Source organism: Platalea leucorodia (assembly GCF_965183815.1).
Source record: "Platalea leucorodia genome assembly, chromosome: 3".
NCBI classification, from domain to species: domain Eukaryota; kingdom Metazoa; phylum Chordata; class Aves; order Pelecaniformes; family Threskiornithidae; genus Platalea; species Platalea leucorodia.
Genome location: NC_138825.1, coordinates 68,184,852 through 68,212,112, shown reverse-complemented (window position 1 = coordinate 68,212,112; position 27,261 = coordinate 68,184,852). Strand labels below are relative to the sequence as shown.

Genomic DNA, 27,261 nt, shown 5'->3' with positions numbered 1-27,261 from the left:
TCCTTAAGTAAATGAATGAGTGGGCATCCATGCTTAGATGAGAACTTGAATAGCTGTCCCACTGACGTTTGTCACCAACTTGTGAAAGAAGTATTTCATTTATATTTCCATTTTACATATGCATACATATACATGACACATGGAAATCTGCAAATGCAGCACTTCTTTCTTACTATTTTAGTGCAGCTTTGAATAGATGGTTATCAGCACTCTTTGCTAAATCTAATATAGTGCAAACTTTAAAACACTCTAAGTCAGGCCCTAAAAATCCTGAGACTAGGGAAAAAAAAAACACAATTTAATTTCCACTTATTTGCCTCCCAGTCTGATGTTCAAATCTATACTTTTTCTCCTCTGCAACTATGAGACGTAGGCATTATCTTTCTTCTTATGAAAGCAGAAATTAAAATAACTTTAAATAGCTGCAGAAGGAATAATATAACACAAGTTGGCAGTGCTTAATCTTCTTGGTGCTGGCCATGCAGGGGCACTCTAAAAAAAAGAAGAAAAAAAAAAAAAAAAACACCAAAAAAAAACCCCACAAGCAGACTGCAAGATTCGCAGCACATGGGTTTGGTGGTGGTAGGTCAAAAATGGAGAAAAGAAAACACTCTGTTAATATTTGCTATTGTATTTTAGGAGTTGTCAGAGATCCTGGAGCCATGCGTATCTGCTTGGAAAAAAATTACCCCAAAATACACTACATTTTTTGTAAAATTCTATTTCTTAAACAGATTCTTTTTCCATGCAAGTACCTTTATGCGCAAGTTTACTTAAAGTGCAAGTGAAAACACGAAGGTGAAAAAACAGGTGGTCTGTCCTTTCTAGAAATGATAATGTCTCCTTCTTTGCATGAGGAGAAGTGTTTTCTTAGCTTTCTAACATCCATTCTCCTAACCTACTCTCCCAGGGTTAGCAAACAGCAACCTAGACAGTGAGCGGGCAAAGCAGGGAACACAGCAAATCCTTACTGGCCTGGACACTTGGGGATCCTGTGGGTGCCAAGGGAACCCTTAAGTCCTGCTACAAGTTAATTAGAGCCAACAAGCCTGCCAACCAATTGAATCACTAAATAAATAGTTTTGTTTGGTTGTTCGTTTTTCCAAAGCAGCACTCACCTGCACATTTGGTCCTGGTGATGAGCGGTGGTCCTGGCTGTCCAGTCCCACCTTCGCCTGGTCTGGTGAGCAGGACCCGAATCTCATATTCGGTGTCGGGGTCCAAGTGCCAGAGCTTGTAAGTTGGTGCGTTGACAGCATGGGTTTCGGTCCAGGTCCCAGACGTCATTCGGTACTCCACTTCTTTCAGGATAATGGGTCCGTCCCCAATAATTGAGTTGGCATTCAGCTGAATGAGCAAGTACGTAGGCCCAACGCCCAGCAGCTGTGGGGGTGCTATCGGCCGAGGTGGCTCTGTAGGGGAGACAAAAAAAAAAAAAAACAGCGATAAAACAAAAGCTGGAAAACCCATTAAGGAGAGGGCTCTTTCCACAGAAAGTTATCAGGTTTTGGTCAGCAAAGATTTCAGAACTCGAAAGCAAAATCAAACCGACATCAATGAAGAAATGCTGAGAAGAATTTCAGCTGATGGAAGCAAGCAGTGAACCACTGGCATATGCCCAACGCTATTTTTTCCATTTAAAAATCTCAGCTAGGGACCACAAAATCCTATGTGATTTATAGATTGCTACTTCTTAACATTTTTTTCTGAAAAAAACCTGGGTTCATGGCCATTTATGTAATTTACTATGGCAATAACTTGAGATTTTCAGAGATATAACTGATTTTCTTTTATTGACCGAGGCCATATATGTGCTTTCCTTAAAGAAAGTTGCAATAGTTGATACACTAGCCGTGCACAGAATATTCTTAAAAATGAGTATCACTGCAGTTCCTTTGAAACCCACCAGATGCAGTTAGGGTAAAAGATATAGATGCCTATTACAGGCATTCAGAATAGTCTGAACTGAGCAAAGCTGCCAGAAGAATGACAAAATAAAGATGTATAGCAATAACATATAATGTAATTTTATTCTCCAGTAACTTACTACCGATTTAGAAACTCAGACAATAGGATGTACATTGCCTTTTGCCTTCCTCTGTTCTCATCAGCTCCCGCCTAAATGTTTCAACACAGCTGCAAAGTGAAAAGGTAACAACGGACCAAGCAGGGAGATGAGGTCCCCCCTTACCCTGAGAAATGTTTACATAGAGAAGTAGCACATTGCCTCGGCGTGATTTATTTTAAGAAACAAATCACAAGCAACATGTACTTTTCTAATGAAATGAATCCGCTGATAAACACGGAAGGTTCATTTTCATTCCAGATGGCTCATATTTCAACTAATTTGTTTCAGTTAATTAGGCAACAATGCTAAATTCAACGCACACAGGGGTTTCGCACAGCAGCGATGCAGAACTAACAACGTGGCAACTCCGAGCAGGTAGAGGGATCTCATGGCCAGTACATTAAAAAATGACATTAACCCCAGACCATAAGATTTCCCTAGAGGGGGGGCCTTCTCATCATCGCTCGCCCCACCGCTTTGCACAAGAGAAGCTAAGGCGCAGAAGCATTGCACATATTCTGCCTCCTGGGAAAGACCCGTGTCACTGACGGAGCCCGTGGAGGGGACTGGTGATGGAGGGGCTTGCAGAGGGCCTCCAGACCTGCTTTCACATCCTACCCTCCCTGCATGGTGAAGTTTGGCTAACAGCTCCCTGGTTTTTTACATCCAGTAGTAAAGTTTCCCCTCCAGATACCAGAGCTGGCTCCCAACAGCATATTTACCAGCTCTGTAAACAACCAAGTTTCTCATATTTTGGTACGAAAGGATTTCTTGCAGACTATTTCTAAATTAGCTGTGTCTCAAGCCACTCAGTCTGTAGACCAGGGAACCTGTGCAAGTGCACCAGTGGCTACAAGTGGAGGTCATTTTCTTCTCCCGGAGTGAAAAGGTGAACACTCCGAAGCGTTCCCCTTTCTGCTTTGGGATATACAAAGCTCTAGAAAGTATCTCAATTAATAATTAACATGTTTTACCCTATTTTGGCAAGAAATGTGCATATGAACTAATTTAGATCCCTACCTGAATCAAAGCTCAGAAATGCAGCTGGGCTTAATGAGGGCAGTTTATTTGCTGCAGAATTAACACATTAAATGTCAAACTAATGAATTCTAAGGTCAGTGTATATTACGGCAGAAAACATAAACGTTGATGAGCATGATACACTACCGAGTCCAAGTTACAAACCTCTAAAACATAAGGCTGTGTTTAGAAGTATACACTTTGATTAAGAGCATGATTATCACAAATAAAACCTCACATTAATGAGACTAATATACCATTGCATATTAAATTTTTATGTTAAGAGGTAAAGCGTATTCTTATATTAGCATATGCATTTTGTTTTTAAGCTCTTGAGGACTATTTTTTATTTATAAAGTCTCTCCCAGTTCCAATAAATTATGCATGAATTTTAATCAGTTAGCAAATGAACAAGTAATTGTTCTGCAGCATTATTAATATTCTTCATAATACAATATACTATCAGAACCAGAGGTGAGGTGCAACCAGAAATCCCAAAAGTACACTAAGTATCAACTGAAGCATGCAATCCCAATATACCAGGATAAACTTTTCTGATGTTGCCCAATTAACTTTCTATTAATTATTCTCATTCATAACCAGATCCATCAACTATTCCCCAATTATAATTTCAAATCACATAAGTTCCTTTTATACAGCAACCCGAAACTTTTACCGTTTAAAAATTGCCATTCATAACTAAAAGACAGGACAAAGCCGTTATTAATGTTCTGGTTGCCATTCCCGTAGCAAATATCACACATATCAACAATACTCCTCTTTCAGTGGGTTTTTAAAAACAATAAACAATTCACATCCTTCAAGGAAGTGATGTTGCTGGCTTTTCACTCGAGCAATCTGGGTCCACCTAGTAGTAAAGAACACTGCTTTGCAGTGTCCTGAGAAGTAAGTGTCTCAAAAATGAAGAATCTCTTCTAGGAGGTGCAGGGGGGGAAGGGGAAAAAAAAAGAAAGAAAAAGAAAAAAGGAAAACAGAGAAAAAAGAGGGGGGAAGAGAGAAAGGCGGGGGGGTGGGGGGATTCATGAGAGAGAACACCAAAGAAAATCACCCTCTCAGAAGTTTGGTCTGGTTTATAAACAATATAAAAACTCAGCTTCAGTCAATCCAAGTGACAGCTTCAGAGCTCAGAGGTTGGATCAGAGGCAGCGTTGCAGGAGGCTGATGCTCACCAGTTACCCATCACGGCAGCCTCTGTCCTGCCTGGCCCTGCCGGGGCACTCTGGCTGCAGATGGCCACTACGGCAAATGCACTTTGTGGCTTCCAGGCACCCACACCCGCAGCCAGGTCAGGCAGCACGGTGACCTCCCTCCGTTCCCCCGCTGCCCTGGTCACCACAACCAAACCAAGGAACTGTACCATTCATTTATGTCAAAAAAAACCCCACCCCCCTCAATTATTATGAGCAGATGTGGCTAAGGCACACAGTATTCCTAGCAAGCAATTTTCATTGAGCACGGTTCCCCTTTTCTCGGCCGTGAAGCCTCTGTGAATAGCCATAAATGTTCTAAACAATGTTTTATGAAAAAATATTTCAACTCATGGATGGTTTATTAACTCATCAGTAGAGCCACGGTTACAATAGGTATTGAAAACACACATGCTAAACAGTTTGAACAAAGACCCTGCATGGCGAGTTTAATTTCTTCCTTAGCTAAGCACAAACTTTAGAATTCCTTTTCCAGTGTGACTAGTTTAATTACTGGCTCATTTTCTGACTATATTTTTAGCCACTGCTTAAAGGTGTTAGATCTGATGAAATCCCTTCCAGTACACGTGGCCACTAACATCTCTGAACAACTCATACAAAAAGAGGACTTGCACATCTGCAAGACATTAAAGAAACGAAAGCATTTTCATGCATAGCATTTTGCAGTATTTGACCAGTTCTGGTTTTGACATAAAATGCCCATGGCTAAATTAATCAAAAATTAAGACTGACATTTCATCAGTACAAAGTTCCCATTCTGCTGAACTACTAGCAGTACATTATGCTCACATCAGTATGTATATGACATTATATATTAAATGTACTGTGATGTTTAGGCACCAATGACTAGAATAAGCATGCAGCATCAACCCCAGCTATAAGTCTTCCTACAGTTAAGCAGTTGTGTCATATTCTTAATATTAAATATTGTATGCAAATAATTATGTATTCATAGACAGAAAAAAACAACCAGAGAAGGTCACTAGTGTTATTACTACAGTAAGTAGTATGCATAAAATTTCCTATATTCCCAATTAACATATGCATACTATGTTGCTTAATACTATTTACCCAGCCTGGGTGACAATAGCCCTACCATGTTGCCCTCCAAGACTAAACAACTCCTGAATTTAAAATAAAGGAAGGGAGTTTCATTAGTATCTTAGTGGTAATCATATACTGTTAACGATCAGTTCAAAGCCAGGGCGGGGGAATCAAACCAAACCAGAATCCTACAAGTTGGTCCACTTTGGAGGAAAAGCTGATACTGGACACATGTATGATAAAATCTTATTTATTTACATGAAGTCATGTTTTGCTGAGCATCACATGTACCAGTCACAGGAGACTGTTGCCTTGCTCACAGCAGAAGGGTTTGGGGAGGTGGGGAGAAGAGGGCTGGTCACCACACAGCCTGACCATGGAAGATAGGTTCATGCCTTCATTCTTGCCACTCTCCATCCCATCCCTGCCTCGTACGGAGCCCTCCACACATCAATACCCTGCGAGCTCCCTCTGCTCACGCACACAGCGTGCCTTCCCTCTGGTGACGGCATGTTCAGTCTTCTCTGTCACATACCTTACACAAAGCTATACAGTTGGTATGCTAATGGGTATCAACAGTTTAACCATAAAAAGCTTAACTTTTACAAGTATAACAAATTATTCACTTATTAAAAGAAGCCCAACATCAGCCTCACCCCTCTAGAAATTTAGATCAGTTTGTCTTAATTATACCATAAACTGTCAAGAAAGCAGGTAAATCAAAAGAATACAAATTTCCTTTAACATTTTTCATAACTCAGAGAAATAAACAAACAAACAAATAAATCCACATAAATACAGCTAATACTGGATGTTCCAGGGAGTACAGTGGAGATGCTTCCACAAATGACTCCAGATTGACTCAGCTCCCACCTAGATCAAACTAATTTCGTCTTCTAAGGAAATTTCTTGCAAAGCTGTTTGAGAAATATCTGCACATTTCTTGCAAGTACTCTGGGTTTCTAGTTGAGGTTCAGTGCCTGACCCGCACCGGCTATGTACAGTTAGAGCTATAACCGCTAGGAACAGCGGCCCTAGGAAGTGCAGTCTGAGACACCCAAGGTTTCTCGAAGGAGCCAGGGCATACAGGCCAAGTGGAAAATCCCTGCTTGCCAGGAGCTGGCCCCGTGCAGAAGCGCTGGTGCCTCTGCACTGGGCTCCAGATTGCACACAGAGATGTCGCGGCAAAGCTGCATCAGAAGACCCACCGCACAGAGCCAGAAGAGCGTGGGGAAGCGGGCTGCCGATCCCATGCAACAGCTATACTGTTTCAGTACTCTTCATGTACTGGAAGATTACACATGGCTTTAGGGATTCACATGTTTCAAAAAGTACTGAAAAACTGAAGAACCAGGAACGTTTGTTTTAAAGTTCGAGGAAAATGTATGAGATTTATCAGGAAGAATCATGGCAGTCGAGTACTTGCAGGGAAACAAAATTCTCGGTCTTAAAAGCTGGTTAATCCAATGGAAAAGAAAGAATTAACAAGAAGCAGTGACTGAAAGCTTAAATTAAAAAAAGGTATTAAGCCACAAATTTAACAGTGACAATAGTAACTGAAGAACAATAACTGGTAATACTGTAGGAAATTCTGCATTCTCTGAGTGTTTTCAGTCAAGGCTGGATGTCTTCTTATAAATTATATGTTAGGGGGAAAAAATATAAAATGATAACAATACGTAAGGCTCCGAAGAAGTACAACTGAAAGAAATTATGCTGTTGTGAAGGTGGTCACAAAATGAGCTATGAAAAGTTTGAGGATAAAAACAAACCATGGAGACTTTCAGCACAAATACTGGGTTTCTTTTATTTTTTGAAAAATCATTCCACATGTGGCATATCTTTAATATTAACTAGAAATATTTTCATTCAGCTCTCCAAAATGGTTAGGAAGCACTGCTCTACTAGGAGAAAAAAAAAAAAGGAGGGGGAAAAAAAAAAAAATCAGAATTTAAGACAAAACAGTTTATTTTGGACTTGTGCCTGCCTGAAAGGACACCTGGCTGTCTTCTACACTGACAGCAGCCTGACAAGACCTGTTGCCCTCAGCGCCAACAAAAGCTGTATTAACACAAACAGGGGGCTGTGCCAAGCAAGGGGAGAAGCATTACAGAAAGCAGTACTTGCCTGATGAGAAATTCTTCTATGCAGTTAAAAAAGCAAGTTAACGCAGGGGATTGAGAGATCCCAGGCTGAAAGCACAGATCTGACTAACAGCAGAGGTATCATGAACCTTAGAGTCACAGAAAGCCTCTGCAGTTTACATTTAGATTTCCAACAAGATCTCAAGTTTTCACCTTCTCTGCATTACAGACTACACTCACAGCTCAGTCTGTCACCCTATACATGCCAACTCTAGTGAGTAGTTAGGTCCTTAATGGTTTTGTTGTATAACACACAGAAGACAAATAAAAAACCCAACAGCCTATGCATCAACGAGATTGCCGAACACAGTGAGGACAGTTCATTAATGGGAGTTGAGTACTCTACTGGGCTTCTGAAAAGGAAGAAGACAAAAAAAAAAAAAAAAAAAAAAACCACACAAACGAAAAAAGCTGTCACTCTTCTATTTTATTTTTCTGCATTATTAAGAACACACCTCTAGACATACATTGCTCTGAGAACTTCTAACCACCAGCCAAGACTTCACGTAGGAAGTCCAATAAACAAAAATTACATCAGGACAACCTTAACTAACCAATTCAAAGATGCAGACACATACACATCCTTAAGTAGAGAAACGTTGTTGTTACGGGCTCAGCTCACGGGATTCTTGCTTGCACACCATATAGTAGCACTTGATTTTCTCACCTGGGCAGCCCACCTTATTCTTGTGGCAAAGGAGGAGAGTAAGTGTAAGCTTATTCTCAGCCAGACATACAATGCATCAGCTACAGAGATTACTCCTGCCCAAAAGACATGATGCACCTGAAAAACATCAGAATAAAGGGGCAGGTGCACAAGCAAGTCTTCAACTGCTGTAGGGTTGCCCATGGAAAAGGGAGAGGTTGGAGTGAGAGCCAGCTGCCACAACAGCCTTTACTGTTCCCAGCTGGCTCCCAGCCTCTTTTTTCCTCAAGGGTTACACTTTTATCTACCACCTTTCTACCCCTGCCCCAGGTTGGGTAGGTTGTACTGGTTACACACCACCAGCTAGGCATGAGCCACCACTGCCCAACCCATGCTTGGTCCTGTGTCTCACCTCAACAGAGACCCAGGTACAGGGGCAGGATGAGCTCGACTGCAGGCAGCACACATTGCACAGGCTGGAGGAGGGTACACTTGCTTAAACCAGCAGTAACACTCAAGACACAGAGACCTCAGAGGAGTTTTAGAATCACCTCCTCTACTCCAAGACCAAACACTGGTTATATATGCATACAATAAAAACCCCACCAGCTGCAAGCCCTTTGGAGTTCTCACAAGCCTTGGTCATTCTTCAGGTTTACTTAATACTTCCCTAAGCCATTCCTTGGCTTCTCTATTTGGTCATAAATTCATTTATTGTTTTTACAAGAAATTTTTTAGTTTTTTTTCCCCAATGGTCAAAAACTTCTCTCTACTCATCAAGTTTATCTCATTTTAACAGCTGCTTTATTTTTCTACATTGTTGGTTTTTCTCTGATAGAAAAGTTTCTATTGCTCCCACCTTTGTCTTCTGCAGACAGCTTGGAGAAAGCATTTTTTCCTGCTGTCATACAAATTAACATCTCCCCCCAAAAGTATACTGAAGAGAAGGAAGCAAAAACCTTGTGAACACATAACTGACTTTAACATATTACACCATGTAAAGATTTCATGTAGAAAATCATGTAGAAAGCGGTAGGTTTTTTACAGTTAAGTGCTCCAAATAGCCACAAGCCTCCCTTTACATTTTTTCAAAAAACAATCAAAAGCTGATTCAGACTTATCTCAGCTGCTGTCCTGCGACCATAAGTAATGGTGGCTGCATGGAGAAACGTGAACAGCGTGTGATCCAGTACTCTACCACAAAGCTTTTTCTCCAGCTTTTTTTTTTTTTCCTTTTAATGATGCTTATGCAGACTTAATTCCTGTGACTCCAGAAACGTTCTCTCTGTGACTTTAAAATACAATTTATCACATCTGTTCAGTATCTGGCACTAGTTGCTAGTCCTGAGGTTGAGACATAATACCTACAAAATGTTACATTTTAATTAAGAGAGTTAGTTGTCTGGAACAAAAGAACTCATTCAAAGCAATAGCTTAGTGACCAGGTCGTATCAAGTGATTTATCTAACTCACTTCAGAGAGTTTGCAAGACCATTTTCCTTGTCTTTTATTACTTGGAATGGAAAAACTGAAAGAATCTATTTTAAACAAACATTCAAAATAAATATCTATAACACAGTGAGGTGCAGGTTATTACCTAGAGAATCAGTTACTGGAGAAAAAACAGCAACAAACAGAAATGGCAAATTAAACAGCAAGCTCACGGTGCTGGCTTAGGTAGGATACTGACATATTTCACCATAATATCATCTCTATTTTTGGGTCTGCAAACAGGGATGCTATGTCACCAGCTTACCTCAAATTACTAATTTAGCTTTGAGCACCTGCCTAATCTATCAAGTTTGTGTGGCAAGTACAACAAAGCCTGCACGCTCATGCAGCTAAAATGTATTTAATTTAAGTAATGTGGCAGTTACTGACCACCTGAAGTGCTGAAATAAGAATTATTTCAACAGTGAAAACTGCTAACTTCTGCATAGTGATTTTATATCCTATGCATCACTGTGGCATTTTATTCACCTTGATCTGAAACATCACTGCATTCATTGTATTATCTTCCTTTAAATAAAAGGAACAGTGTGCAGCTTTAGCATTGTCAGCAGAAACTGTAAACAAGGTTAAGGTCATGCCCAGCTTACATGTTAAAAAAAAAAAAAAAAAAAAAGTCTTTCTAAAAATTAGAGCATGTGATTCCTCTACACAATTTATGAACAGAACACATGCCAATTTACTGAATGACAGTAGGCCATGCTACTCTGGGAATCAATTAGAAGAGTATGACATATTTTGTCAAAAAGATTGCATTGTGTTAAAGACATTTATGCAGTACACTCCTACAGGAAAAATGAATACATGTAAGAAAAAGAGGCACCTATAATGAGAAGACATTCAAATAAAAAAAAAAAATTGCTCAGTATAAATGAGTCAGCTATAGAAATGTCTCAGGCAAAGACTTGATCACAATGACTTCATTATCCACATGTATCAGTAAATCCCTTGAGATCTCAACGTTGAGATTATTGTTGGAAAGAAATATTTCATCTGCTTCACTGTCACGAACCAGCAGGTTAAGAACAAAATTGAATGCCTTCTTCAAAAATTGGTACTTCCCAAGAAAGAATTACTCTCAACTCTACAAGTCTTTGCAATGGGATATTTGACGATACTGCATTCCTCATGCACATCCACACGCTGTCAATGATGAGAAGGAATAAAACTAGAGATTAGCGAAAGAGCGCGTGAAGAAGGACAAAGTATTATTTTAGGGACTGCAGGATTTTCTTTTATATAGTTATGTAATGAAAACATAATTTTCTTTTTCTTCCTGCTTCTCAAGTATTTGGATTTATTTTTTATTTCAATTCTGAGCTGGCCCAATAAACTGATATTGCAAAGATTTTTTGCATTATTCTTCTATCTGTTGATGCTATAGTCACGCTCACGTTCAGTTTACTGCCTAAACAAACTAAGAGCAGAAACTTTCTGTTGGACAAATGTTACAGTGACACACATAATCAAACTCAAATACTTCAAGCACCCTGCAACAAAACTAGAGCATTTCAGTAGAATTCAGCGACAAAAAAAAAAAAAAAAAAGACAGCTATCACAGATTTACACCCTGCTAGCTCTACTTCTCTATAAAACTTGAAAGCTAAAAAAACCTCATGCAGCCAGCGCTGCTGGAGTTCAGTGAAAGCCATCTACCTCACCTGCATGAGGCTATCAATAACAACTTGGAATTACCTATGCGCAGCACAGCTGTATTTCTTAGGTAAGGTGGAGCTTTCTCCAACTGATGACATGACTGTGCTACCTGGGAGATCTGCGCTTTCCTGCATACTGACTGACCCTCCTGCCGGGGTGTTTGCCTGTCCTGGAAGATTCCTGTATGTCTCACTTTGGAAGACACATTATATCCAGCCAGTGCTAATCCAAATTTATCACCAGCTTTCCTGCATGCCTTTTAAATGATAGAGAAAAATGTTTCACATGCTGCTGGGATGGTATCATGGCCAAACAGAATTCAAAACTGTATCATGCTCTTTAAGTGCAATGAGCTATACACATTGCTGTACCAGAAGGGAATTGAAATATAAAGTACCTGCAGCTGAGAGGAATATCTGGCATGGCTTTGGTTTCCAAGCATTTACCGTTTTCTTTAATAGTACTTACAGAAACTTCAAGCATGTAAGAGGTGAGTCATGGACATCTCACCTTCCCAGCCCTCCCCATCCTCTGTAATATACTTGCTCACCTGGCACCTGAGATACCATTAGTGTTCCCAGAACTGCTCGCTGACTTGTAGTACCTGTGCAGGTTAAGTATGACAGCTGTTTGCACACCTACAGGGTTACGTGCCAAATCACTTGCTTGAGGCTTCTCCTACCCCATCACCTTGCACTGTTCTCCCTCAACTTCACTCATCCAGCAGCACCCTGGACCCATCCAGGCAGCCCTAATTCCTCCTCCTGTGTCTCTGTGTCTTTCTATTTCTGGTTATTTGATCCATCAAATGAGGGAAGCTACGTACTTTAAAGACTAATTTTACTGTAAGCATTAACCTAAACTATGAACTTTGATCATAGAATCATAGAATCGTTAAGGTTGGAAAAGACCCTTAAGATCATCAAGTCCAACCGTTATCCTAACATTACCAAGTCCATCACTAAACCATATCCCTAAGCGCCACATCTACACATCTTTTAAATACCTCCAGGGATGGGGACTTCCCTGGGCAGCCTGTTCCAATGCCTGACTACCCTTTCAGTGAAGAAATTTTCCCTAATATCCAACCTAAACTTCCCCTGGTGCAGCTTGAGGCCGTTTCCTCTCGTCCTATCACTCCTTACTAGGGAGAAGAGACCGACCCCCACCTCGCTACAACCTCCTTTCAGGTAGTTGTAGAGAGCAATAAGGTCTCCCCTCAGCCTCCTCTTCTCCAGGCTAAACAACCCCAGCTCCCTCAGCCCCTCCTCATAAGACTTGTGCTCTAGGCCCTTCACCAACTTCGTTGCCCTCCTCTGGACACGCTCCAGCACCTCGATGTCCTTCTTGTAGTGAGGGGCCCAAAACTGAACACAGTACTCGAGGTGCAGCCTCACCAGTGCCGAATACAGGGGCACTATGACCTCCCTGGTCCTGCTGGCCACACTATTCCTGATACAAGCCAGGATGCCATTGGCCCGCTTGGCCACCTGAGCACACTGCTGGCTCATGTTCAGGCGGCTGTCAACCAACACCCCCAGGTCCTTTTCTGCCAGGCAGCTCTCCAGCCACTCCTCCCCAAGCCTGCAGCGTTGCATGGGGTTGTTGTGACCCAAGTGCAGGACCCAGCACTGAGCCTTGTTGAATCTCATGCAGTTGGCCCCGGCCCATTAATCCAGCCTGTCCAGATCCCTCTGTAGAGCCTTCCTACCCTCCAGCAGATCAACACTTCCACCCAACTTGGTGTCATCTGCAAACTTACTGCGGGTGCACTTGACCCCCTCATCCAGATCATCAATGAAGATACTGAACAGGACCATCCCCAACACTGAGTCCTGGGGAACACCACTCGTGACCGGCCGCCACCTGGATTTCACTCCATTCACCACCACTCTCTGGGCTTGGCCGTCCAGCCAGTTTTTAACCCAGCACAGAGTGCACTTATCCATGACCAGCCAGCTTCTCCAGGAGAATGCTGTAGGAGACAGTGTCAAAGGCCTTACTAAAGTCCAAGTAGACAACATCCACAGCCTTCCCGTCATCCACTAAGCGGGTCACCTTGTCACGGAAGGAGACCAGATTAGAGAAGCAGGACCTCCCTTTCATAAACTCATGCTGGCTGGGCCTGATTCCCCAGTTGTCCCGCATGTGCTGTGTAATGGCATTCAAGATGATCTGCTCCATGACCTTCCCCGGCACCGAGGTCAGGCTGACAGGCCTGTAGTTCCCCGGATCCTCCTTCCGACCCTTCTTGTAGAGAGGCACCATATTTGTTAACTTCCAGTCATCTGGGACCTCCCCGGTTGACCAGGACTGCTGATAAATGATGGAGAGTGGCTTGGCAAGCTCCTCTGCCAGCTCCCTCAGTATCCTCGGGTGGATCCCGTCTGGCCCCATGGACTTGTGAGCATCCAGGTGGAGGACCAGGTCGGTGACTGCCACCTTTTCGACAACTGGGGCTTCATTCTGCATCCTATGTCCATCTCCCAGCACAGGGGCCTAAAAACCCCGAGGATGACCAGTCTGACTATTAAAGACTGAGGCAAAGAAGGCATTAAGTACCTCAGCCTTCTCCTCATCCTTCGTGGCAATGTTTCCCTCCGAATCCAACAAAGGATGGAGATTCTCCCCGGCCCTTCTTTTGTTGCTGATATATTTGTAAAAACATTTTTTGTTATCTTTAATGGCGGTGGCCAGTTTAAGTTCTAGCTGGGCCTTCACCTTTCTAATCTTCTCCCTGCATAACCTCACAACATCCTTGTAGTCCTCCTGAGTCACCTCCCCCTTCTTCCAAAGGTGGTAGCTCTCCTTTTTTTCCTGAGTTCCAGCCAAAGCTCTCTGTTCAGCCAGGCCAGTCTTCTCCCCCGCCTGCTCAACTTATGGCACATGGGGACGGCCTGCTCCTGCGCCTTTAAGTCTTCCTTCTTGAATAACATCCAGCCTTCCTGGACTCCTTGGCCCTTCAGGACGGTCTCCTAAGGGACTCTCCTAACCAGACTCCTAAACAATCCAAAGTCTGTCCTTCTAAAGTTCAGGGTAGCCGTTTTGCTGACCCCCTTCCTTACTTCTCCAAGAATTGAAAACTCTATCATTTCACGGTCGCTGAGCCCAAGACAGCCTCCGACCACCACATCGCCCACCAGGCCCTCTCTGTTCGTGAACAGCAGGTTCAGTGGGGCACCTCCCCTGCTCGGCTCACTTACCAGCTGCGTCAGGAAATTATCTCCCACACACTCCAGGAACCTCCCAGACTGCTTCCCCTCTGCTGTGTTGTATTTCCAGCAGAGATCTGGTAAGTTGAAGTCTCCCATGAGAACAAGGGTAGAGATTGTGAGACTTCAGACAGCCGCTTGTAGAATACTTTGTCTGTTTCCTCGTCCTGGTTGGGTGGTCTGTAACAGACTCCCACCAGGATATCTGCCTTATTAGCTTTTCCTCTGATCTTTACCCACAAACACTCAACCTTATCATTACCTTCGTTGAGCTCTAGACAATCAAAACACTCTCTAAGGTACAAGGCTACCCCACCACCCCTCCTTCCTTACCTATCCCTTCTAACGACCCTGTAGCTTGATGCACGGAGGTGGGAGAAGGGAGGAAGGGAAGCAGCTCACACACCATATTATGGAGGCAAGACCCTTAGAAATGTGCAGGAGACAAGAGATAAACTTAAAACCTTCCCCTTCAGACCAGCAGGGCATCCAGGAATGCCTGTAGAACAGGATAAGTAATGTCTCCCTTCTCCAAAATTCTTCCTCAGGTATCCCATCTCATTGAAGTTAAAAGCTTTCTGTCAGCATTTCAATACTATCATCAATGGAAAAATGGACACAAATTAGTATATGGATTAAAGATTAATGATTATCTAGAGATTTTGTGTGTGCTCAGACTATTCAAGTCTATGGGGAAAAAATGACAGAATCCATCACTTCTGAGCAAACTTATTTTTGAAGGACTGTTTCCTTGCTCAAATCCCTCCGTTTCTATTCATAACCTTTTCCAAGACACATTTAGATGTTCCCACCAGTAATATCTTTACATTTCTTATTACAGCATGTCCAAATATTTCTTGCCAAAAATGCCAGAAGGCAGCCCACTGGAATAACAGAGAAGGGAACTAATTTTAGGAGCTACTGAGACACTTCCCTCAATCTCTGCAATGAACCAACAGAAACCAAAATGGAAACCCACTTGGTTAATTTTTACACCACAGTTTTACATCACAGATGTGAATTACACATCATCTAACGCCTACCTGAAAGGGCAACCTTGCTCCTCCACTTCCCACCATCAGTGTCGCTTGCAGTGCCACTCATCTACTCTACATCCAAGACAGTTTAGGTTTAAAACTGATCTGGGGGGGGGGGTGGTGGGGGTGGTGTGTGTACATGGAGGTTTCTTGCTTTCCTGGGTCCCTGAAGCAGTTCCCAGTGGCTTCAGACAAGAGCCAGTGTCAGCACAGAAGCAGGAGCACAAGTCCAGGTGCTTGAGAGAGATGAAAAGGGAGGGCAAGGATTGAGACTGCCTTTTCAGCAGGTTCTGGCCATAACACCTGCTTGGCTTTACCATGAAAGCCACCTTCAGAAAGGGACGGGGGGGATAGGGGTAGCCAAAAGGAATCAACATCCTTGCCACAGCACCTAGACAGATAGTAAGAAATACCTATGAAATGAAGTGAACAGGTAACAAAGCAGCTGCCCACCTTCTCGTTGCCAAATAGATTTTGACTGTTATGAAAAGCCTGGAAGAGCTTTCTAGAAAAACAAACCAGAATAAAAATCCTCACCACTTCCTCCTGCATGCTAATGAGAAACACATTATGATATATGTTTCTTTAAACGAATGAACAGAATATAATGATTTATTAAGAGTTTAGATAATGCAGTCTTGTGAAGTAGAAATGGAAGAGTGAAGCTGGTGATAAAATTCTTACATAGTCAATGGAGTTGACAATTTTAATTTATATCATGAGAACAGCTTCACTCCTGAGAGGCCAAGTTGGTTTAACGGCTTTTTTTTAGCTGGTGCAACAAAAATGAGGAATGAGAATATTTGCCTTTGAAAGAGAAAGCAGCACACTAGATTAACAGAAAATAGGGTAGCTTTTTGACCTAAAAAGTATTTGGACTGGTTTTATCATGATATTTTCATAATCTACTTTTCAGGTGGGGCTGTTCTGTCAAAGAGTTTGAAAACATGTATATTGTCAAGTACGATAGCGTTGCTATGAGTAGGGTGCCCTTGTAATTAAACTGACACCCAGAGCACTGAATCCCAAATTCACTACAGGACGTAAAAGCATAGCTTAAAAATGAGTATGTGCGTTAGATGATTTGGATTCTAAATATATGTTCTGAGGGACAGTTCGTAGAAGCTTTTTATGAGTTGATAATATCCTATTACTATCTCTTTTTTGTTGCAACAAAGATTTGAAGTATAAATATGACAAAAAACTACCAATCATTTACTCTGCAAGAGCAACTTCCTGAGTACAGTAATGGAGTCTAAATTTTGTGTCTTATTTCTACTGACACAAAAATTTGCTTTTCTATAGTAATATTTATGCGATTAGTATGATCGCTTACACCAGGAAAAATCTGACTAGAAAGTCACTGATTGTCCTTCTGGTCTCACGAGAAACAGACCCATTCAATCATAACCTAACTGGACAATCAATAAAAGCCAGCTCAAGTGTCTGTAGATCTACAGCACAACTAATCCACAGTGCTCGATGTTCACTCATTAGCAATTAAGAGTTAACATTACCTTGAGATATGGGTTGCATATCGTATCTATACCACTTATCTGAGAGGCAGAAGCTCTTGCACTCGAGATGTAGAAACGTTTCCTCAGAACAAACGGACAACATGATGGTAGCGCACTGGGGAAGCCTGACTTTGAAATCCAGTCTGCACTTCCACTGGGTGGGAGGATGGGGCAGCACTGTTGTTAAATACTGCGCTCATCACCTAAAGAGTATCATCCTGAACAACCCTCCAGATCTGCCTGTTTATGTCGAGGCATCTGCCTACTTATGACTGGGTTTCAGTAAAGGGCCACATTGGTGACTGAAATCACGGAACACCCCCAATATAAGAAACAGCTGAGTAGGGTAGGGATCTTCACATTGGACAAGAGATGATCTAGGGGTAATATTGTGACAGAGCTCTATAAAAATCACACATCAGAGAGATGTTAGGATTCAATTAATCTTCACCTTTTCCAATACAGCAAATATAGGTAATCAAGTGAAGCTAGCAGAAGGCAGGCTCAAAAATAAAGAGGAAATGAAGGGATCTGCATGCTGAAAAAGGTAGCAGTCTCATTGCCAAATGGCGCTGTGGACAAATGAAAGTTATCCCTTACAAATCAGACAACCACCAGGCGTGGCACCATTGGTAAAAGGAATCAGATGCTGAGAGGGTATCAGGGGAAATGTCATGCATGCTTATTAAGCTCCTTCTCCTCCCAAGAAGTCCTCCTCTGGCCACTGCTTAAGAACCCTGATTTAGTTGGATCCTTGGTTTGAACAGTTGTGATTGTCCCTTGTTAGGCTCCTGTATTCTGTTAACCTCGCTCTATTTAAATTAAGGAATTTTGACACTGAATGGCTAAACTGAAGACAGAGATATCAAATATGGGGCAAGATAAATGATAATTTTTATATACTGCCCTAATTCAGGCAACTGAGCTGATTCCCACCTCATTACAGCTTTAATATCTGAAATAAAATATGCTTCTATAATAGTCAAATTAAAAGAAAAATTTCATTTTTTTTCTACCTTATTTTAACCACTCTAAGTGATCTTATTAATTTTTTGATGAGCAAACCTGAGAACGTACAGCTTCTCACTCTACTACTGCATGTTTTAATTCTTGAATATGATGCTAATCAACATCTCTTCAGGCTGAGCTAGCACATTGAAAGTTCAGTAACTAGCCTTGTGTATTCACATAAGAAAGGCAAACAAAATCAACAACGCTACAGAAATAATGAGGAGAGAAGAAATTACTATGGCAGAAATTGGATGGTACAGCTTTCTTCTCCAAATACAAGATACACTGCTACTAATACAGTTTATAATAATATACACCATTATGCAGATTGCTACCTTCAAAGATAACACAAGTAAACTATGTTATTTATTAAACTCAGAATTCCTGTGCATACGGGCATTTTGTCTAAGACTGTGTTTGCTGGTTCTGCATGTTGAACCAAGCTGCTAAGGGCACATTACAATAGAACTTGGGGACAAAAATAAATCAGATGTCACCATATTAGCAGTTAAACAAATAGGAACAGTACCTTAATGAAGCCCTTACATTTTGCATAAGTATTGGTGACAAAAGCATGTAACCACGGGGAAAAAAAATGTTGCATAATTTTATCAGCAAGCTCTGTTGGCCCCAGTACAAAAAGCTAGTAGCACTTTTTCAGGAATTCTAAATACTGCTTTTCATGAAGACGAAGAAAGTCATGACTCTTCCTGCCAGATCGCAGAGTCTTGCCTGAAACTTTTGATGTGTGAGTGTTCTTTGAAGGATTTTGTTTGTTTGTTTGTTTTTAAATAACTGCAAGCACCAGGAAACTTCTCTCATGGGACTCACTACCCTTCTGATAAATGTGGTTTCAGGAAAAAAAAGCAGTTCTGTCAACTCAGTCAGAGGATTGGTGAAATTGCCCCACTGAACTCTATTTAGGCTTCTGCCTCTCATCCAAATAAGTATCTTGCCTGCTTTCAAGAAAGCCTCTGCCCGTTATTCACCCTGCTCCCCACCCTGTAATGGGAAAGGCAAGCTGGGTTTACAGAAACATTCAGAATAGGTGCACATAACTTTTTCCCAAGCATAACAAGCCACAACACAGCATTTTGACATTTGAAAAAATCCCCTAAACCTTCCCCTTCTTATTGAAAATAACTTTTAGTTCCAAAATTCACTTGAGTTTTACTTTAAGCAGTTAAATGGTTTGGCCACTGAACCAAGAAGGCAGCAGTCAGCTAGATGTGTATCTCTAAGCTCTCCCCACCGACACGCTGGCACAGCCTCTTTTCCCAACTTCTGAGGCACGTTCTCAGGACGCAAACCCTTCTGTTTAGTACCCACATCCAGCCAGTGAAAATTCAGGGGCTAGGCAACCCTGAGCACAAAGCCAGTCCTGGCTTTTTCTCCAGTCCTCAAAGAATTCCTTTCTCAGGGCCACACAAGTGCAGGAAACCTATTTTATAGTTAAAACTTTGGTTACAGCCAAGGTAAAGGTACCACAAACCAATCTCAGACACACATATTTTATACCTTCCTAAGTGCAAAGGCTTAGAAATTGAAAACAGAATAACTCCACATACAAAAATCTTCCTTCTCTTTGGGAATGAAATGGGATAGATAGGCTGAGGTTGGGGTTGGGTTTTTTGTGAGGGAGAGCGTGTGTGGAGCAAAACACTCAATAAAAGTTGAGGGGGTTAAGATAAAAAAACTCGAGTAATTCGTCCAAATTCAGCAAATAGCTGCAATAAAAAAACGTACATAGCATTTCCAAAACGACATGTTTTGACTTTTTGGCCTAGTTGCATGTAGGACACTAGATAATAACATGGGGCATTCAGAAGGTAGTTCAGGATTGTGTCTATAGACAAGTGGCTTATTCAATCTCTAAGCATAAGGACGTTCCAGATCCATTCCTCTTGTCTGACTGAACTGGAGCAAGGATTTCAGTAGAGACTTCCCATTTCCCAGGACAGTATCCTAACCTACAGGCTCAGGGATTCTCTGCATCCCGTTTTGAAGCCGAACCGTTTTCTGCAACATGTTCATTAAGTCATATGTCAACCTAGAAGGGTCAGGAAGAACACGTTTTTTTGTCATGGCTCCAATTAGTGCAGCAATATTTCTATCTGTGGTGGTAGTATTTTGTGAATGGATGCATCCAGCTTATCTCATTTTCCTTAAGATACTAAAGAATTAAGAAATAAAATGGCAAATGAAGTCAAAGCTGATAAATACAAAGCAGTGCGCATGAGGGGGCGAATCCTTTACGGACTCTAAATCAGTATACTCAGACAGGAATAATATCTCTGTGGGGAATTTCATGACCGTATCACCTCAACTCTGACAAAAAGCCAGATAAGGTATCAGTGATTATTAGGAACAGAACACAAAAGAAAGCATAATATCTTGTGTTACGGTGTAAACACATAATGTTATCACATCTGAAATAAAAGATAGAGATCTGGTCTTCCTATCTCCTGCTGGATGGGCTAGGAGACGAGACACAGAAAAGGCCAAAGAGAAGTTATCAAAGACATAGGATAACTGCCATATGTGGAGATATTAAATAAGTCTGGATTACTCAGCATGAAAGAATAGTTATTGAAGGAATACATGCTAGATGTTTATGAAATGACAAGTGGCATGAAAAGGATTAATATGGAATAACTTCTGCTATTTCTTGCAGTGGAAAAATGATGGTGCATAACAATTTTAAAAAAAGAGTAGCCTGCAGGTTCAGAGGGAGGTACTTTCTTCTCTAACTTGAGTTAACTGTGGGAACTCATTGCTATAGGATGATGGGCAAAAACACAAGTTCAAAAACAATCTGACAAATTCATAGAAGGGTCATCAAAGATACTGCACCCAAATATGTTGACATAGTCTCTGGCTTGATAAATCTTAAGCTGTAAAGTGCTAGACGCTACGATGAATTATGAAGGGAGTGTATCATTGTGTGCCTCTCCCATTCTTGCATCTTCCCCTAAGCTTATATACTAAATTAAGTAGACTTTTTGCCTAGTAGCAGTGTTTTCTTAAGTTGCTATCATGTTCTCCAGAGATAAAAATCAGCAGTGGTCAAGTTACCGATTGAATGTTGGACAAAGAGGCACGAACATGGGCTTCAATCCATTCTAGGTGAGTACCCTCTGCATAAAACTATAAATGCTCCAACTCACCTCTTCTTTCAGGGTGTGAATGGTGCACGGCCGCATGGACGCATTTCCCTTCCATTTTATTATAAATGATCAAGTTTCTTTTTTTCTGATGCATAAATGGAAAGCTCTTGGTTTTAAAAGAAAAGCTACCTTGCAGAGTTAAAGTCGTATAAGCTAACCAACTGAAAAAAGACATTAATTTTCTGTTGATTTACATCCCTGAATGGTTAACATAATACAGATGTAGTAAGAAGAGCATAATTATGTTGTACCTGCACCAAGTCATCCCATGTACATAATATCATATGAAAAATTTTCTCCCATCCCATCATCCCTTTAATGCGTGGGGAAAAATAAACAGCAAAGGTAAACAAAGTCAGCAAGTAAAATAGCTTGTTTGAACTCCTTTAACTCTTCCCCTCAGTGCAGGCCAATCCATGAGTGTTACCAGGGCTTACAATTGTTAAATACCTTAAAAGAAGATAAAATTACCACTTGTCTACACAGCCTCTCCTGCCAAGTCAAAATGTTTTGCCCTGCTGTCTGCCTTTGTTTCACAGTCAGCATAAACAGTTTCCCCACTGGTAAGTATTCTAACCCTGTGGTGTTTATACTTTGCTTGGCCTGAATTATTTATCATTTCTTTCTCTACAACACATAAAAGAAAAAATGTGTAATGGAAGGGGGCCAGTAACGTTGCTGAATTTCAAAGCACCCTTTGAAAACACTAAAGCGACCCAGATATTTTCCTCTTTGACACGTTGTCTAATTTTTCCCAAGTTATTTAATAAAGTGTTTCTGTTCATGCTCTATGCCATTTACACCATATATTAACTGACCGTAAAAACCAAAACACCTGTAATTCCACCTAAGTGTCTTTAGCCTGGCCCTTACCTCATCCAGGTTCATAATCCTTTGCTCTTCAATAAAATACTTTTGCCTATGTATTGCCTTCTTTCTTCCTCTCTGAATTATGAACACCTTAAGAGTGCTCTCTGATTGCCTCTCTCCTTTTAAATGTCTTTTTGAGCAACTAGAATTACTTCTAATATCACAACCCATCACTTATTCTTCAGCAGAGGAATATTTTTAATTTATACTCAAAATAATCATTTGAGAAGAATGCATTTTGCTTCTTTTTAAGGCTTTAGTGTGGATGCAAATTTCAAATACACTTTATAGCAGTGCAGTGATGTGTGCATAGCTGTCCATCTTGTTATTCATAGATTAATAGTGGTATAACAACTACACATATATGTTTGCTTTCCCACACTTTAATTGTGCCTATACAAATAACACTAGCTTACTTCATTGGGTTATTGTGAAAAAGCCACTCCAAGTGTTACTGTATTTATGTATTTAAATTTCCTGATTAGCTTTCTGAACTTGAATGGAATTGGACATTCAGTTTAAGAGAAACATTCTACTTTCTTTCCTCAACCTTTCACTTCTTTTTTTTTTTTTTTTTTTGGTAGATTCCCTCCTCTTCCATACCAAGTCCAAATGTTATTTTTTTAGCAATCCAAAGATGAGGTTTACTGTGGGTGTTTCTATTCAGGGCTATTACATTAAGGCCCATCATTCTGGTATCTGGTTATCTCCTCTACTATGACAAGATAATGTGGGCTTGAGGGAACATACTAGTATCTCCTGTCAGCCCCCTTCTGTTGTATCAACTCCTTTAAGGCATATTCATACAAGGTAGCTGCTACAGGGGGAAAAAAGAAAAAAAAAAAAAAAAAAAAAAAAAAGAGAGAGAGAGAGAGAGACAAGACAACAGTGTTTATCTCGGGAACCATTCCACACCACATTTCCCTGTGGGCACAAAGATTTTTGCAGTGTAGTGTAATGCACTCGCAAAGCAGACTGAGGATGCGGTTTCACATTATAGCTAAGCCAACCTAAAATGACCACATCGTCATGGGGAGTGAACTACCACGTCTTCCCTGGCCTTTCCATCTTTTCCAGACCAGTGGTTCTACTGTTAGAAAACCATCCTGACGCAAAAATACCCACTTCTTCCTTACAGCGTCTGCTTTTTATTACTTTAGGTCCCCAGTCAGCTCACTGCACAGGGAGACAAGTATGGTTCTGCTGGAAAAGAAGCAGGAATAGCACATCGCTGGGAGTGGGAGAGGGAAAAGAGAAGTAGGGCCATGCCTTTTGGTGCATCTGCTGTAACATCAGATGGTGATACACACACACAGCCCTTGCCCACGCCTACATATATATTTCAGGAAGGGTCCAACAAATAAACAAACGATCTGTGTATGAACCTGCTCATGAGGCACAGAATCAGTCAAAACCAGAACATGCAGAAAATTCCTTCATAGATTAGGAAGCTTCATTTATTATGGCAGTACGGAGATGCATCTTTCAGAAACCAGGCTGAAACGAGACCAAATGGTGACTGACAGGCTTCAGCTCTTTACTGAGTACAAGGTCCTCTGGAAGGCCTCCTCTGTACCCCAAAGCTGTGAGTCAAAACAGGATTCTTGCCATTACAGGATCGCTTCAATGATTCCCTCTAAATTGCTTAAAATTCCAGAATCCTGTGAAATTTTTAATCCCCCACAGGAATCCCATAAGCTGTGCTAAGCAGGTGATAAATCCCAGCAAATTTCAATAAGGAAACCTCAGGTGCCAAACCCCTGAAAGTTTGCAAAGATGGAAGTGCAGGAAGCGCAAGGACACCGAACTGACACCTGCAGGAAACAGACTGTAGGTACCTGGTCCATTAATTTCTGTTAATTGCCTGGAAGCTCAACTTAGTTTCATTTGCTTCCACTTGGCATCTGCTTAGTCAGTTGGCCAGAAGGCTGTCTTCTTGCTGAAATATAGTTCGTCTTAATTACCAAAAGTCCTACTGGTGCAAATGTCTTAGGGGACAGAGTCTCCTTAATAAGGTGATGGTTTGCACATACCATGTACTGTTTGGCACACACTTTCCCCCGCCCTTTTTAATATAAGCAATAGCAGCTGTACAAAACATTCAGCTTCAAAGCAAGAACATTCTCCTCCTTTCATTACACATTTTTAACAAATTCTTTGTTCCAGCCTGGCAGCGCTGACGTACCATTAAATTCCTATTTTGGGGTTCGTTTTGTTTTTACATAAAGGGCAACAAAATTTGGTCAAAACAAAATGTGAATTAAACCACTCTTATCTGTCTGCAACTCCAGAAAGTTACTTGGTGAACTCCTTGAAACAGCCAGGTGGGCTTGGCCTGAATAAAAAGCCAACCTGTGATCTCTCAATCAATTCTTTAACCTTTTATATTACTCAAAGAATGGGCTAAAGCTGCTCCTGGAACAACTGGAAGTAAAACAGAAGGATCACTTTGTTTCTAATTGTGAAAATGTCACTGATAACGAGGGTAATTGGGAGGGAAAAGAAGTGTCACTGGGGCACAATCCTTTCTGTTGCAAAGTCCACATACTTAAGAGGTCAACTATTGGAGGTGTTCCCAGGAAAAATAAAACTCATGAAATATTTCTTTAGGCAGCCATGGTGAATGAAAAATGCAAGAGGAAGGTCAAACAGATTCCTGAAATGGCATTAAGAAACAGCTGAAGTCAAAGAACTTAAGCAGTAAAAAGTAAAAATGAAAAGGTGGAGGCAGGTTCTCACAAAAACCGAAGACAAATCTCAGAAAAGAAGAGAAGTCTGTAAGCTTAAACTCAAAATACATCTTAAATATGTCTGCAGCCAGCCAGAAAGTTGGCACAGTCCAATCTTTTTCTTGAAGTGTCCAATTATATTGCTTTTACAAAACCTTTTGGAAAAGGAGTTACTCTTTCTAGTAAAATAGACTTTTTAACCACCTTTCAATTACTTCATTGTCATTTATTGGCGTATTCAACCTGACAGCATTTTCTCTGCTCCACTGATAAAAATAGCAACAAGCAGGTAGGGCACAAAAGACGGCTGAGTTAAATCACATTGTGGAAAGTCCAAGAGAGGGTCTATTGGTGCGAAACTGAAAAAATATAAAGAGAAGGCAGTGGCGAAAGTGAGGACTGCAGCATGCCATACTTGTGAGAACTAGGAGAGAAGGGTATTAACGGCAACCTACGAGTGTGCATCACATCACTTTGTTAACTTGCTGAAGGACAGTCAACGCAAGGAGTCAAGAGGTATGAGAAAACCGGTGGGACAAGTCCCGCCCCTGCAGAACCTGAGAGGAGAGGCACATACTCTTGATGCTGCATTAATGTGATGCCAACCAAAAATTAGTAGCAAAGCTGATTCAGTTGTACTTTCTTGGGTGGGAGCATAGGCCAGGCGGCCTGGTTTGGGAGGATGACAAGTGGGACTTTGCGGGCAGCAGTCAATGAGCTGACACAGTCATTACAGGAGTAAGGTCCCTTGCTTCAAATAACAGGCTAAAGCTGCTCCTGGAACAACTGGAAGAAAATTATCTTTGCAGAAATACTGATAGCAAGTTTGCAGCAAGATTTTTTCCCCAGAGTTGTCTACTTTACCTGCTTCTTGGAACATATGCCATGTTTCACTTAAGTAAAAGCAAACTGGAGAAAAACATCACAGACAAGAACTCTACCTTATCCACTATCAAAATGCTGAGTTCCACTGATTTCACCCAAGCTGCTTTAACTTGCTCAAGAGCTGAGCAGGAGTTGTTGCTTCAGTCGTTATTATACTTGGAAAAATTGTGCTGGCTTCCCTCACTCCTCTGTCTTCAGATATCGCAGAGATCAGAAGTTGGTTTGAGGGCATGGGAAGGTGATCTGCAGAGATGCTGCTTTTCTTCTCCCTATATTCTACACTCATGCCTTTCCCCTTGCCCTGGGGCAGGGGCGAACTGGACTAGAAAGGGGCAAACAGACACAGAAATACTAGAGGATGTTTCTGGCTGGCTTTCAAGAGGAAAACTCTATACTGTAAGATGACCCAAGCCTTCAACTACAGGAACACGAGAGATCTCTTCTCCTCTTCAGTCCACTAAGGTGACCAAGTGGTATGCCTCATACGTCCAAAGGAAGAACTGTACCACAACCCCACATATTAAAAAAAGCCAAACCAAACCAAAAAAAATCCACCCTACAACTGTACCCTGGAAGCATCTGGCTGCCAACATGAAGCAGTGCTTCATACACTGCCAGACAGCTGCTCTTTTCTATCCCCAATAAAGGGAAAATATTCCCATGGCTGGTGATGCAACCCATAGATCACAAGCCTGATCACACTGAGTGTATCTTGTTTTCTCTAGGACATGCAAGTCATCCAGTCCAAGAGAAGTGGAAAGTCAAAGAATAAATCATTAGTCAAGACATTTCCAACTGCTGTCACCACATTTCAAAGTCAGAGTGAAGTTCAAAGCAGGCATTAAAAATCATGAGACTACAATCTCAATTTTTAAGCCAAAGAAAAGCATTTGGTTTACTCATATCTCCCTTCAAAAGCAGTAGCCTTTACATCTCCAGTTGTTAAAAAACACGACTTATGTTACCATGAGGATGTCAATGTAAGAACAAAACTGAGATTTTCACATAAACTGTGAACTGCAACTTCAGGTTAAAAAAAAAAAAAAAACCAACACTTTTTTTTGTTTTTTTTAGATTTAATCCTTATTAGATAGTGAAATACATCAGATAATCAATATAATATGCTAATCTTGATTTTCTCAGGAAATGAGTAAGCTGGTCTACAGACAGCTTTACAAAAAATATGTATGGCATTGACACTTTGTAGTATTCTTCCTTGTGTCCACAAACAGGTACAGTTCCATACGGCTTATGGGATTTATCACAAAACAGACACAAGGAGCAAAAAGGAAATATAAATACCCCAAAATTTGAATAAAACATTCCATCACGTTACAGAATTATCTTATAAGATGCCTGGCAATTTCAAATAAAACTCAAATTCAGCTAAGTTACAATCCATTTATCTGGGGAAAAATCTAAACAAAAACTCTAAACTGAACAAAGTATTTTTACTGTTATTTATTTATTCAAATTAAGTAATTCACACAAAGTTAGGACTATCATTCTTAATAACA

The 27,261-nt window shown here is 41.1% G+C and overlaps 1 protein-coding gene across 2 annotated transcripts in view; it reads right to left on the bottom strand.

Moving 5' to 3' along the window:
- PTPRK (protein tyrosine phosphatase receptor type K) overlaps positions 1-27,261 on the bottom strand; it is a gene marked incomplete at both ends in the record, with an annotated part of 415,598 nt that overhangs the window by 169,737 nt on the left and 218,600 nt on the right. For both annotated transcript variants that reach the window (XM_082305949.1, XM_082305950.1), the window contains one exon: positions 1,119-1,412. In XM_082305949.1, the coding sequence (XP_082162075.1) occupies positions 1,119-1,412 (294 nt within the window). The remainder of the gene's footprint in view (positions 1-1,118; positions 1,413-27,261) is intronic.